This window comes from Dama dama, chromosome 11 (genome assembly GCF_033118175.1).
Source record: "Dama dama isolate Ldn47 chromosome 11, ASM3311817v1, whole genome shotgun sequence".
Lineage (NCBI taxonomy): Eukaryota > Metazoa > Chordata > Mammalia > Artiodactyla > Cervidae > Dama > Dama dama.
In genome coordinates, this window is record NC_083691.1 from 18,342,831 (window position 1) to 18,356,464 (window position 13,634).

General features: G+C 50.4%; 1 protein-coding gene across 2 annotated transcripts in view; it reads left to right on the forward strand.

Annotated features, from left to right (window-relative positions):
• The window catches only part of ASAP2 (ArfGAP with SH3 domain, ankyrin repeat and PH domain 2), a 153,203-nt gene that overhangs the window by 56,782 nt on the left and 82,787 nt on the right, over nt 1–13,634 (forward strand). For both annotated transcript variants that reach the window (XM_061154787.1, XM_061154788.1), the window contains exon 3: nt 8,260–8,405. In XM_061154787.1, coding sequence (XP_061010770.1) covers nt 8,260–8,405 — 146 coding nt within the window. The remainder of the gene's footprint in view (nt 1–8,259; nt 8,406–13,634) is intronic.

The following is a 13,634-nucleotide window of genomic DNA, read 5'->3' on the forward strand; positions in this document are numbered from 1 at the left end:
AGTTGTTAGAGCAACTCTCTAAGAGGAGACCCACATGAGAGCTGGAACCCCGTGGTGGTGGTGGTGGTGGGGGTGACGTGAGAAGGACCTGGGACGTCTTCACTTGCAGGGGCCCATATGCGGGGAGCAGAGGGTGCATCTGAAGGCTTTCTTGGAATGAGGAAGTGAGAGGATTCCTTGCTCCTTTCTGGGGTAGTTTCAAGACAGCAGGTTTTGACTCAGGTCTGAGAGAGAAGTTAGCTGGGGAGGTCAGCCCCGGGCTGAGCTGGTTGTCGAAAGGGCTCCAGCAGAGAGAAGGCTGGTGGGTGGCCCGGTGTCTCTAGGGCAGTTTAAGGGGGAGCTGGAGTTGTGGATGTGAAGACCTTGAGGTGTCTTCCAGGGGCGAGGCTCTGAGCTCCTGGTTGTCTCTTCTCTGCTGGTTAAGAACAGTGACTGGAATTTAGATGGCTAATTTGTGGAATCCCAGCAACTGTGATCAACATATTAATCATGGAAGGATAGCACGTCTGAAGGAAGGCTAAGATCTGTGACTTAATGTCCCAGGTATTAACATGAATCATGTGTGGTTTGTACGTAATCAGGTATGATCACACATAATTAAATATGATTAACATGGTCGTATTTTGGGGGTAGGGAATTTATGCTGATCTAGGCTAGGGCTTTTTTACCTGGTGTGTTAGTTCTATGAACAGACCTAAAGGGTCCGTGCATCCCAAAATTTGTATGAAAAATTATGTCAGGATACCTTTTCCTGAAGAGATAATCTACAATGTTCTACTGATTTTTATTGTACGTCATCCAGTCCCTTGGACTGCAAGGGGATCAAACCCGTCAGTCCTAAAGGAAATCAACCCTGAATATTCATTGGAAGGAGCTGAAGCTGAAGCTCCAATAGTTTGGCCACCTGATGCGAAGAGCCAACTCATTAGAAAAGACCCTGAGGCTGGGAAAGATTGAAGGCAGGAGGAGAAGGGGATGACAGAGGATGAGATGGTTGAATGGCATCATGGACTCAATGGACGTGAGTTTGAACAAGCTCCGGGAGATGGTGAAGGACAGGGAAGCCTGGCGAGCTGCAGTCCATGGGGTTGCAGAGTCGGACATGCAAAGAGAGACTGAACAACAACATCCGGTAGATAGGTCTCGATTTCTCGCCCCTCCCCACCTCCCCCACCCCGGGTGTGCTGCTGCACGAGTGTTATACAAAAGTGACTGGGGTTGTGTTCAGTTAGTTGCACAGACTCCAAGTGTCATTTTTTAATCTTTATTTATCTGTTTATTTAACTGCACCACTCATCATGCGGGATCGTAGTTCCCCAACTAGGAATTGAACTGACCCTTCCGCTGGTCCACCAGGGAAGTCCCCCCAGGTGTCATTTTTGTCGTCATTAATATAGGGCAGGATCAAAAGATTTCAGGTGATCACAGACAACAGTTGACACATTTTAATAGCTCACACCGTGACCTTCTGAACTGATTATTGGCTTTCTGTGCCAGACATCCGCAGCAGTGACATCCAAAGGTCTCCATAACGTCAGAGGGGACACTCCAGGGAAGTCTTGATGGAAATCAGTTCCCTGTGAAGTTTTGAAAGTAGGAGGGGCCCGGCGTGTTGGAGAGAGCAGAGGAAGTGGTAAGACCCAGGGGCGAGGCCGTCTCTCCAGATGGCTGTGCGCCTGGCTTGAGCGGGACCCAGACAGCTTGTGGGAGAGGACAGGCGTTCTCACCAAACCCTCTTGGTGGCAGGTGCTTGTGGCTCATCAGAGACGATGCAGGTACTCAGGCCAGCTTGCAGAGGCTGCGTTTGTCATGTCAGCTGGTCCAGGAGAAGCTGGTACAGAAAGATGGATTCTGGTCGTCTCAGAGGCACAGAGAGCCAGGGTCAGTGAGCCGTTGTAGCTGGCATGTACGATTTCTCTCTTTTATTTATTCCTTGCATTGTTATCTGATGATAAAGATAATATGAGCTTAGTTTAGAGCATTAAAAAAAATCCAGAAAAGCAGTGGATCAAAGTCAGGGTCCGGTGCATGCCCGCCTCTCTGAGATGGGAGGGGCTGGGCTGAACTCCTAGTCTGAGGTTCCCAGGCTGTGACCCTGGCCAGTCAGAACTGCCACCTGGCCCCCATAGTCTGTCCCCTCCTCCAAGAAATGCCCGCTCGAGGAGGACACAGCGATGCACCGGGAAGCACCTGGCTTGCACAAGCTGCCAGGTACTGAGCACCTGCTCTTTTAACACCACCTTAGCATTTTGATGTTCTTTCCTTTTAGCCTTTTGCCTACGTTTTACATTTAAAAAAAATAGAGATGAAATACATAGCATTTAAAAAAAATTGAGATGAAATATATAGTTCTGTGTCCTGCCTTTTTTTAACTTGGCATTCTATCCCGACCATATTCCTACATCATGATGTTGAAAGCTTACATAATATTCCATTTTATAAGAGATACTCTTAACCATTTCCATATCGTTGGAGCTTCATGCAGTTTCAGCTTATCAGTGGTTCCCTATATACATCTCTAAGCGCTGGATTATTTCTTTAGGATAAGTTTCTAGAAATGAGAGGGAATGACAGACCACGTTTGGAAAACTTGTCATGCAGATTACCAAATTGTGAATGGAAAGATTGTTATCTGGGATGATTCCAGAAATGAAAGTTCTAAAAATGGTTTTCTCCCTTGGGGTGTTCACAGGGTTGAGATTCTGTTAAGCAGAGGGGATTATCTTTGACTCTGGGAAACTGCTTTCCCATGTGCTGTTTGCCGAGAGTCAGATCTGAAACCAGGCGACGTGCAGGGCCCACGGCTTGAGGGGAAGTGGCCTGGCCCCCTTGCCGTTGAATTGTGCAGGTTCTCCTGGTGATAGAGTTGTGGCTCACATTTGAATGTTAATCATCCTCTAGGTAGGGTTTTTATAAAGCCACGACTGTAGAGAATGTATTTCTTTCCTAAAATGCACCCTTAGTGGAGCTGTCTGCATGGATGCTGGGTGTGTGCAGTGTCTGCTTGGGTTCGCTTCCGCCTGACCCGTGAGTGGCCGGTGGGCTGGAGGGTCCCAGTCAAGGGGAGACCGTCAGGCTGCCTTCCCCCATCCCCACCCCCATTTCTCTCTGGTCAGGGCTCTTGGAACTTTGGGTCACTGGTGCGTGTGCTTGGCCTGCAGGATTATAGCACGTCCTCGTGTTTGCCTAGAGCCGGGAAGAGTGACTATGTGATGAGCAAATGAAGAAACGTTTCCCTGCATGCTTGGGGGGACTTGGAAGTACTGGGCACTGGGAAAGCTGAGTTCTAGTTCTCTAGCTGCATCAAACTAGCTTGTGTGAAGCTGAGCAAGTCAGCACCCTCTCTGAGTTTTGGTGTCCTGGTCTGTGCAGAGGGGGGTCTCTGTCCTGGGTTTCTTTTCAGGATCCTCCAGACTGCCAAGACCCCAGGAGTGGCCCCGGGTGGGTGGGACAGTGAGGCCAGTGCTCTCCTGAGATGGCCTTGTGTCAGGAGTTGGGTGCCGGCGGGCACTTGCAGAATGGGACAGTGGTCACAGCCTCTGCTCACACAGGACCTCTCGGCCATTCCCCTGGGGTCAGTACCTTCCTGTTCCTGCTCGTCTCTCTTGAAATTCCTACCTGACCTGGAGCCCCAGCTCAAACGTCCCCTTCTTGATGTCAGTGAACCCCTGGTCCCAGGATGTTGCAGGCCATCACACATGGCTTGGTGCATCTGTCCCAGAACGTAGGTCACACGTGTCTCTGTCACACTATCACAGCCCAGCGAGGGGCAGACACTCCCAGAGGTGTGAATGTGGTGGAGGTGAGTTGGCTGCAAGACCCTTCTTGTCCTTTGGTAACACTAGACAGGCGATTGGCTTCCCCGACATGCTGTGGTCCATCTAGTGGGAGTAAAAATGCTGCCTTTTTTCCTTTTGGATCCAACATTTTGCTTGAACGGCATGCACTGGGCCTCCTCCTCGGTATCAGTTTTTAAACTGACATAATCAAGTAAACTACAAGGCACACAGCAAGGCCCAACTTTTACCCCTAAACATACTGTGTGTGCCTGCTTGCTGGCTTCACGGCAACTCTTCATGCAGGAGTCTCTGATTGCACCCTCTTTGACGGATTGGTGGAGGATCTGACCTTGGTGCAATGAGGTGCAGGAAGTGGGAGGGCTGCTGGCCGGGGGAGAGCTGGAGTCTCATCTGCTGTGGTCTCAGGGATTCACATTCTCATCCTCCCGAGCCCCTCCTGCATTGGAGTTTCTTGGCCCTGAATCGTGAATGAGAACCAGAGTGGAAGCTGCAGCTGAGCAAGGAGGAGGTGGGGGAGTGAGCTCTTCTGAGAGGGACAGCCTTCACAGTGCTCTAAATAGGAGATGAGAGACCCAGGTTGGGCTCTTTCCAGAAACTTGATTCCCAAGCCATTTATTTTAGGTTCCTATTTTAAATTTAGTTTTGGCAAAAGAAAAATAAAGCAGCTCAACGACTTTCTCTAGTAGGAACATCTCAAACTTTGGGTGATGTGGACCAGTAGGCCAGACAGACAATACGTTATGTGTGAAGAGTTTACTGTCCTGCTGGTGGGCACCAGGCCCAGCTGTTTCAGGGAGACCCAGAAACGCACAGGCTGTGGTCATTTTTCAAGAAGCTTTTTAAGTGTGTTTGCAAGAATAGAAATTGGTCTTAAAAACCCCAACTAGATCAGTGTGAAGAGGTTCCCGTTGACCTAAGCTGGGACAGTTTTGCGCATCAGAAGATAGTGATTGCGGTGGATCAGAATGCTTTAAATATAAATACATGAGGTGATGGTGACAGTGATGGTCCAGAACACTCATTAATCACCATCGGGGTTGCTGGGATCAGCACATTATTTTGAAGGTTTAAAAGGGAAAGAATTTTTATTAAAAAAAAAAGTGACCTATACCAGGTGGTCAGTTAAAAGGCCCAGAAGGAGGAATGAAAGGAAGTGCATCTGTCCTTCCTGGCCTCGCTGGCTGTTTTCATCTGTGCCGGGTTGGTCGATCACCCCTGGAGAGCAGGCAGCATCCTTTCTCCCAAGGTTGTCCCAGGCTTGGGGCAGCCTGCATGAATAGAGGATGGACTTGACCCCTGACCCACCTCCTTGTGTGATCTCGGGCAGATCATCTAGGCCCTCTGAACCGTACTTCACTCAGCAGATAACAAGGGATGCTGCAGCTGGTACCATGTAGTGTCATTAGGTTTAATTGAACAAAAGGCCTGTGGGCCCCTTAATAGTCTTGACTGAAAACTGACACCCCCTCTCCCCCCTCACCCAGAGCAGCTGTGAGGGTCCAGGCGTGTTGTGAAGGCAGCACGAGGCTCCCGAGGTGACTGTAGCCTCCGAGTTCCTGTCTGTTTCAACGGGGGCAGGGGGGGTGGCAGTGGTGACATCAGCCCCAGACATCTGCTGGTGGCCACCACACCCTCGCAGAACCACACAGAATTGCCCACGTCTTGACCGCTGGTTTTGAAATAGTTACAAAACGGTGTGTAGTTTAAAAGGACCTGCCCTTCACTGTTGGCCACATGTTCTAGAATTATAGAGCAAAGGAGGGGTAACCGATCCGCCTCTGAAATGGAGTTTAAAAAATCTAAAACTTGCCTGCCTTTGGCTTTGGCAAGGTAAGCTATTTTTAGAATGGACGGACAGCAGGGCAACCTCAAATGGGCTTTGGGGTCAGGCAGACTCGGGTTTGCACCCCAGCTCAGCCACTTTCTGCCCTGCTTCCGTGGACAGCTTCCTTGACCTCCTTGAGTCCCAGTTTCCTTTCAGCATTGTGAGAAGTCATGCATGTCAGGTGTAAGTTGTTGAGGTCTGGAAGAACTGTGGATGTCATCTGTGCTCAATGTAGATGACACCTGTGCTGCTGTTAACCGTTGTCACGGCTGGTGGGCGTCTGCTGGGTGTGGGTGAGCGGGATCCTCCCCTCATTCTTTGATTCTTACCTTCTCCTTGTGAGTCTCACAGTGGGTCTTTGTCCTTCACGTGGCCCTGACTGTAGCCCCATGAGAGTAAATGCATGTGCTCCCAGGTCGTCTGTGTTTACTGGGAGGCACAGACTCCAAGGTCCGGCGCTACCGCCTGTTCAACACAGCGGGGGTAAGGGTGGGGTGTGCGTGTGTGTGTGTGTGTGTGTGTGTTGCTGAGTATAGTCTCAGAAAGAAAGTGAAACTCTGTTCAATACAGCGGGGGTAAGGGTGGTGTGTGTGTGTGTGTGTGTGTGTGTGTGTTGCTGAGTATAGTCTCAGAAAGAAAGTGAAACTCGCTCAGTCATGTACGACTCTTTGTGACCCCATGGACTGTAGCCCACCAGGCTCCTCCATCCATGGGGTTTCCAGGCAAGAGTACTGAAGTGGGTTGCATTTCCTTCTCCAGGGGATCTTCCTGACCCAGGGATTGAACCCGGGTCGCCCACATTGCAGGCAGATGCTTTACCGTCTGAGCCACCAGGGAAGCCCAGAAGTACATATAATGCATCCAGAGCTTTCAGGCTCTTTTCTAGCATAGAAGATAGTCATAATAGAAAGAAGGACCGAAGTGGTGGAATTAGTGTTCTCTTGTCTTTGTTAGATTCTTGGGAATTCCGTAAGGCACCCACATGCCCCTGATGAAAGCCAAGGGCGCAGTGCCCGCTGGCAGGGTGGGTGGGCAGGCACACCGTCAGTGGATCCTGGGGTGCAGCTCAGGCCCAGGGCCGCCTTCCATGAGCACGTGTCCCCTGTGGGTCCCAGCACTGCTGACGGTGGTCCCGTTTCCCTGAGGAGGACTTTGTGGGGGCCACAGGTGGTTTTTTAGGATCTGTTCTTTGGCGAAGGAGCTGCAGCACGGGGCCTTCTGTGGTCACCTGGCAGCCCTGGGCCGTCCTCCTTGTGGGGCAGCAGTCTGGAGACATGGCTGACCTTGGCAAGTGTGGTTCACGTGCAGGCTGACACGCCCGCCCACCTGCCCTGTTTACACCTGTAGAGTTGTGTCACGTTTCTGACTGGAGCCATGGAGGAGCGGAACTCAAGTGTCCATGCCAGCAGGCTGTTTTATCACAGACTGGCAGGTTCATTTAAAAATGCTGGCCCTGAAGTGAGGGCTCACATCCGGCCCCACTGGCTAACCAGAATTCCCTATCCCCTTCCCACCCTGCTTCTAACCCTGAGATGGGACTCTGGCTTTTGCAATTTGACAAGGATCCGTGTATGATTTTGATGCCCATGGGGCCTGGGACCCACAGAGTTGGAGACTGAGAACCCAGGCTTTTCACTCATTAAGCTACTACTGCCTCAGAGCCTAATGGTGGTAAAACACCTTTAGACGGGTGACCAGGGTTTGCTTTTTTCATTCAGACAACACATGTGTGGTCTTACATCTCAAGCACAAAGATGAATAAGACTTAGTCCCTTCCCTGTAAGCACCTGGTGTGTTGGAGACCACGCTTACCAGGTGGTTGCATGCTTACCATGCTGAGTGCAAGACCAGGACGGTGTTGAGGGCATGGAAGGCCTGGAGAGGAGGGCAGGGCCCCTGGGCAAAGGGCACGTGATGAGGAGAGGTGCCCTGGCCTGTGCTCCGAGGACCGTGGCTTGTCTGTGTTGCAGGAGAAACCAGGGCGTGTGGCTGGCTGAATGTCCTACCAGAGGCTGGGTTCCAGGAGAGGACTAGGGCCACGGGCTGCGAGTCCTGCAATCATGTGGGCCGTGAGCGGGGGCGGGTGGGGGGACATTGTCTTGGGATTTCATTGCATCAGTTAGAGATTGTGGGGCCATGGGGGGAGGTCCCCTTGGGATCTCATCACATCAACTGGAGACGGTGGGACTTGTGTGAGGCGCCTCCCTCCTGGTCATCCTGCTTGTTCTTTGGGGTCTGTTGCTGGCGTGATTGGGGGCTTCCGTGGTGGCTCAAGTGGTAAAGAATCCTCCTGCCTATGGAGGAGACACAAGTTTGATCCCTGGGTCAGGAAGATAACCTTGAGGAAGAAATGGCAATCCGCTTGAATATTCTTGCCTGGGAAATACCGTGGACAGAGAAGCCTGGTGAGCTACAGTCTCTAGGGTCGCAGAATCAGACACGACTGAGCACGCACATACGCTGGTCCAATGGGTGGTTGTTGGGACAGCAGTTATTTCTGTCCCTGGTGCAACTTGACTTTTCTCAGCTTTTCAGGCTTTTAACATGTCCAATTTTGCTCACACGTCAGGACCAGGCAGAGGGCGGGCCTGGAGTGTTGATGCCCTGACCGTGCCTCTCCCGTTACTGTTGCAGCGCATGTGGAAAACGAGGAGCAGTACACACAGGCGCTGGAGAAGTTCGGGGGCAACTGCGTGTGCAGAGATGACCCGGACCTGGGGAGCGCGTTCCTTAAATTTTCAGTGTTTACAAAGGAGCTGACGGCGCTGTTCAAAAACCTGGTGAGTGTCATGAGCGTGTGCGGTGAACAGGCGGTGCGGGAAGTGCCGGCCGATGCTCCGGCCAGGAAGGGGGCTCCATAGACGGTAACTGAAGTGTGTTTGATGAGCGAGGAATATGTTTCCTACCTCCCACAGTACCTAAAAGAATTATATTTTCTGTGTACATTAGGTCACTTGGAAATAATTTTAGAATTGCAATTTTTACTCAAGTGAGACTTTTTAAAAATTTAACTCGGCATTTTACAGGTGCACAGCTGAGGCTCAAAGTGGATAAATGCATTCATCTTCTTAAGGGGCTCTGAGTTCAATTTTCAGTAGTTTCTTAACTGGGTAGAGTAAGCCTGTTTCTGGTGATGAGAGTAGGTATTTAAACTTCCAGTATTTAATAGATATGTTTCAGACTCGTCTTACACAGCAAGGTAACCGATAATCAAAGCCCAGAAATGACCATGAATATTTAAAGGCCATTCATGCTCTCAAATGCAGAACCTAAGAAAAGACTCACTTTTTAAAGCAGACGGAAGTACAGACTGAGTACTTCCTGCCTGTGGTAGGTGCTGGATAAAACGGGGTGAATGGGTTCTTTCTTGTGCTTGGCAGCCCTGTCTTGTCCCCGTTATGGGAGCCGAATTCTGAAGAAGTGGGCAGAACTGAGAGGGAGGGGGTGTGTGACCCTTTGGGCAGTTTCTTCCTCGAGGGGAATGTACTCGGGGATGGTCCCGGCATCTCTTTCCTGTTTTTTCCTCCTTAGCTTCTTCCAGAGGTCATGGACAACCAGACCAGGTCAAGAACTCAATAATGCTTTCTGTGTAGGTCACAAACAGCAGCGTCTTTTTCATTTGTCCTGTCAGCAAGCTCATAACAAGTGAGAAACGAGCTCCTCATTCTTGCAGTGGTGATGGTGGTGGGTTTGGACGTCTGGCCTTGGAAGGGCAGAGACAAGGGATCACAGCGTGGGGGTTAATAACCAGGAGGGGAGAGGACCAGATCATTACGGCTCTCTTGGTCTTTCTCCATGTCCTCACTCGTGAAATGTTTCAGTTGGAAATGGTAAGAGTAAAAAGCCATTGCTGTGCTGAAGTTCTTTACTCGGGTTAATCTGGAGTCTCTTGGGGCTGTTGTCAAGTTTGTCTCCCGTTTGTCAGGTGACAGGCTGACGGCATGCAGACCAGACGTGGAGCCCAGCACCCGCCCCCGCTTCCAGCCCCACTCCCTCCCTGGACATGGGCACTTGGTTTGTTAGGGCCTCATCGCTGAGTCACAGGGGAACTTTTCTTTCCTTTTTTTTCCCCCCTAACTGGAGAAACTGCACAATCCCAGGGAAGTTCTCTTTAGATGCTGACATGCGGGGGGTCTTCTAGTGTAAAACCAGCCTGCGGACTAATCCCCCAAGCCCCTAATCCCCCAGCCCCTCGGGAGGTAAGCCCCTTTCCGTCTCACTGAGCTGCCAGCCAGCTGCCACATGCCTCCCTCTTAAATATAAATGAACTGCCCCCAGAATGAAGGAGACCAAAATAAACAGAAGGAAGATCTGAGGGAGGAACAGACAATGCAAAGAACAGAAGATAACCTTAAAGAGGCTACATTTAATTCCTCAAAAGAAGTTGGAAGGGAGAGTGGGATACAGCTTGTCTGTCATTAAAGAGGGGGAGACGGTTAATGTAGGAAAATGTGACATTGGAAATCCTACGAGAAGGGATAGAGTAAAACAAGTCTCTCACAAATAGATCAAAAGGACCAAACAAGACCAAAAAGTGGGGGAGCAGTTAAAGGATGGGTCGGGGATCAATCCTCAAGGTCCATTGTCCAACTGACAGACGTTCTACAATAAGAGAATAGGAGACAGAGGAGGCTAACCAAATGAAGCTGAGTGTGAGTGCAACCGAGTGAAAGACGGTTCCTGAAACTAGATGGAAGGGCCCAGGACGGTAAGAAAAGACCTGCCCACCCCAAGGCATCCCCTGTGAAATGGCAAAAGACCTTAAATGCTTTCAGAAAGCACACACAGGATTAAGCATCACGATGGGACTGGCCGTCTCAACAGTAACCCTGGAAACTTTGAAAGGTCTGGAACGTTGCTGCTAAAATCCTGCGGAACATAGTCTAACCTAGAATGAGACCCAACACCTGAGCATGAAAGTAGACTCAAGAGATGTTTCAGACATGCAAAGCTCCCAAGCGTCATTTCTCTGAAACCCTTAGAGGTTGTGCTTGAGCACCGTGAAGAGGGAAACCAAAAAAGAGGAAGATGTGTGAGTCAGGGACCAGGATCCAACCAGAAAAAAAGCAGTGAAAGGAGTCCCACGAGGACGGCGAAGGGGAAAAGTCAGCGCCGTGACTGAGCGGGCGGCATGGTGTCAGGAAAGGTTAGGGGCCAGGGTCTGTCCCCCACCCCAAGCAGCCACCTCTGGGTCTTCTTTCAGCTGATCTCCACTCGGGTTTTCTCAGCTGTGAGATGGAGATGATGACGCCATGCCTGGCTTTGTAAGGAGCACAGCCAGTCGCTTTTGCACATCTTAGCTTATTTCATGGAGAAGGCAATGGCAACTCACTCCAGTATTCTTGCCTGGAGAATCCCAGGGACAGAGGAGCCTGGCGGACTGCTGTCTATGGGGTCGCACAGAGTCAGACACAACTGAAACGACTTAGCAGCAGCAGCAATAGCAGCTTATTTCATCCTTGTTGCAGTCCCATAAGGTGAGTCAGTATTGTCCCCACTTTGTAGATTAGGTAACTGAGGCCCTGCTGGTTTAAAGAGCTCCTCTCCCTCCCAGCGGCTCGCAGTCCTTGCCAGCTTTTGGACGTGTGCCTCCAGGTGTAGAAGAGCCCACCTGCATCGATCCATACGGTGGACTCCTACGTGAAGTAGCTTGTCCTCAGCTTTAACATGAGCAGCTGCACAGTTAGACAAAAGCAGCCCCTTTATTTCTTGATTTTCTGCAAAACTAAAAGCAGAGCAGGGCCTGGACATTGTGACAGGTACACTGTCACATGGGGCCCCTGGCTCTGCCATCCGGGGCACATCAGAACCCCTGCCAGGGACAGTTAGGAGTCACATCTAGGTCTTAAAACCCCAATCCCATGCCCTTTCCTCTTGGTATTTAAAGGAATTCAGGCCCCCTGTCACCTCCTTGGGAAGAAAAAGGGACAGAACAGAAGGGAAGGCAATTCAGGGGAAAATGTGGCATAAAGACAAGCCCCTGGGGGTTGTATTGCTGCAGCTGCGAGGCGCCTAACACCACGGCTGCCTCATCCTAAAACGGGTGAGAAAACCACCCCGCTTCACCTGGCCAGCATCAGGATAACGGATCAGTGGGAAGGGCTTTTGGTAAATTACAAATGCAGCACACAGGTGGCATGTCTGTGTTACTGTGGTCAAGTAACTTATTACAGGGCTTCCCTGGTGGCTCAGATGGTAAAGAATCTGTCTGCAATGCAGGAGACATGGGTTCGATCCCTGGGTCAGGAAGGTCCCCTGGAGAAGGAAATGGCAACCCACTGCAGCATTCTTGCCTGGAGAATTCCATGTACAGAGGAGCCTGATGGGCTACAGTCCATGGGGGTGCAAGAGTCAGACGTGACTGAGTGACTAAGCAAAAGCAATGTACTACAGGTGGACAGCAGTAGCTCTGAGTCCAGGTGCATAACTGTCATTAGTTTTTACTTTTTACTACCCTGTTTCCAAGCAGATAGCTTATTTGTGTGCAAATTTGCGTTCCCAGGCCAGGTGCCCCTAGCAGGGTTGGTGCTGCAGGTCTGTGGCCATAGAGATGCCAAGGGGCCGCCTCTAAGAAGCTATCACTGAGAGTGAGCTGCTTATAGGAGAATTCTCCTTTTTTGGTATTTTGTATACCATTCTTACTCCTATTTTGGTCAAACCTGTTCTATCTCTTGTTTTAAAAGCCTGGCTTTTGCTTTTCTTTCAGGCATTCAAAAACCATTTCAGTTCCACATGGCCAAGACCCTCAGTTTTACCTCCTTGTCCAGAAAGAATAATAATTACCACCTACCTGCTCTTCAGTATGAAAGAATGTTTATAAGGCAGTTAGAATATCTCCCAGAGAAAAGCTAACTTAATATAGAGTGATGATTTTGTTACTAATGGGTGAGATTCTCACCTTCAGAGAGGCTATGAATTCTCTCTGCAGTAATGCAGGAAAAAGCAAAAAGCAAGGTTGCCCCCAGAAATGTAACACAGGCTGGTGATAAAGTCAGCCCAGTCTCCTGTGTTCCTGGAAAGGTTTTCCAGGGCTGCTTCAACGTTACAACGGGGCCTTCTGAATGCATTTGACTCAGTTCTAATCAGACGGATGAACCTAGAGCCTATTCTACAGAGTGAAGTCAGTCAGAAAGAGAAAGACAAATACTGTTTATTAATGCATATATGTGGAATCGAGAAAGAGGGTACTGACGAGCCTATTTGCAGGGCAGAAGTGGACACGCAGACGTAGAGAACAGACTTGTGAACACCAGGGGGTGGGAAGGAGAGGGTGGGATGAATTGAGAGAGTAGCATTGAAACACACGTTACCATATGTAAAATTAGAGAGCCACTGGAAATTTGCTGTGTGACGCAGGTGGCTCAAGTCCAGTGCTCTGACAACCCAGAGGGGTGGGGTGGGCTGGGCTGGGAGGTGGGAGGGAGGTTCAAGAGGGTGGGCCCATAGGTATACCAATGGCCGATTTATGCTGATGTTTGGCAGAAGCCAGGGCTTCCCCCGTGGCTCAGTGGTAAAGAATCCACCGACAGTGCAGGAGACCTGGGTTTGATCCCTGGGTCGGGAAGATCCCCTGGAGGAGGGCACGGCAGCTCACTCACTCCAGTACTCTTTCCAGGAGAATCTCATGGACTGAGGAGCCTGGCAGGCTACAGTCCCTAGGGTTGCAGAGAGGCGGACACGGCTGAAGTGACTGAGCATGCATGCACGTGTGGCAGAAGCCAACACGATATTGTAAAGCAGTGTTCCTCCAATTAAAAATAATTTTTTAAAAAAAGTGGCCTTTTAGTGAAGGGCTGCGTGAAAGGACAGATTTCCTGAAAGTCCGGTTGCAGGTATGTCGTGTCCAGCTCTGTTTTCAGAGAATGTCTCATGAAATATATACGCTCAGGCCGTAAACCTGCCCCCGGTGAGAGCATGGCCCAGGACGGAGCTCCAGGGCGAGAGCTGCCAGCGGCCCAGGGGCTGAGGAATTTCACTTCACCCACATGGAAAGAGGAACCTAAAGTTCC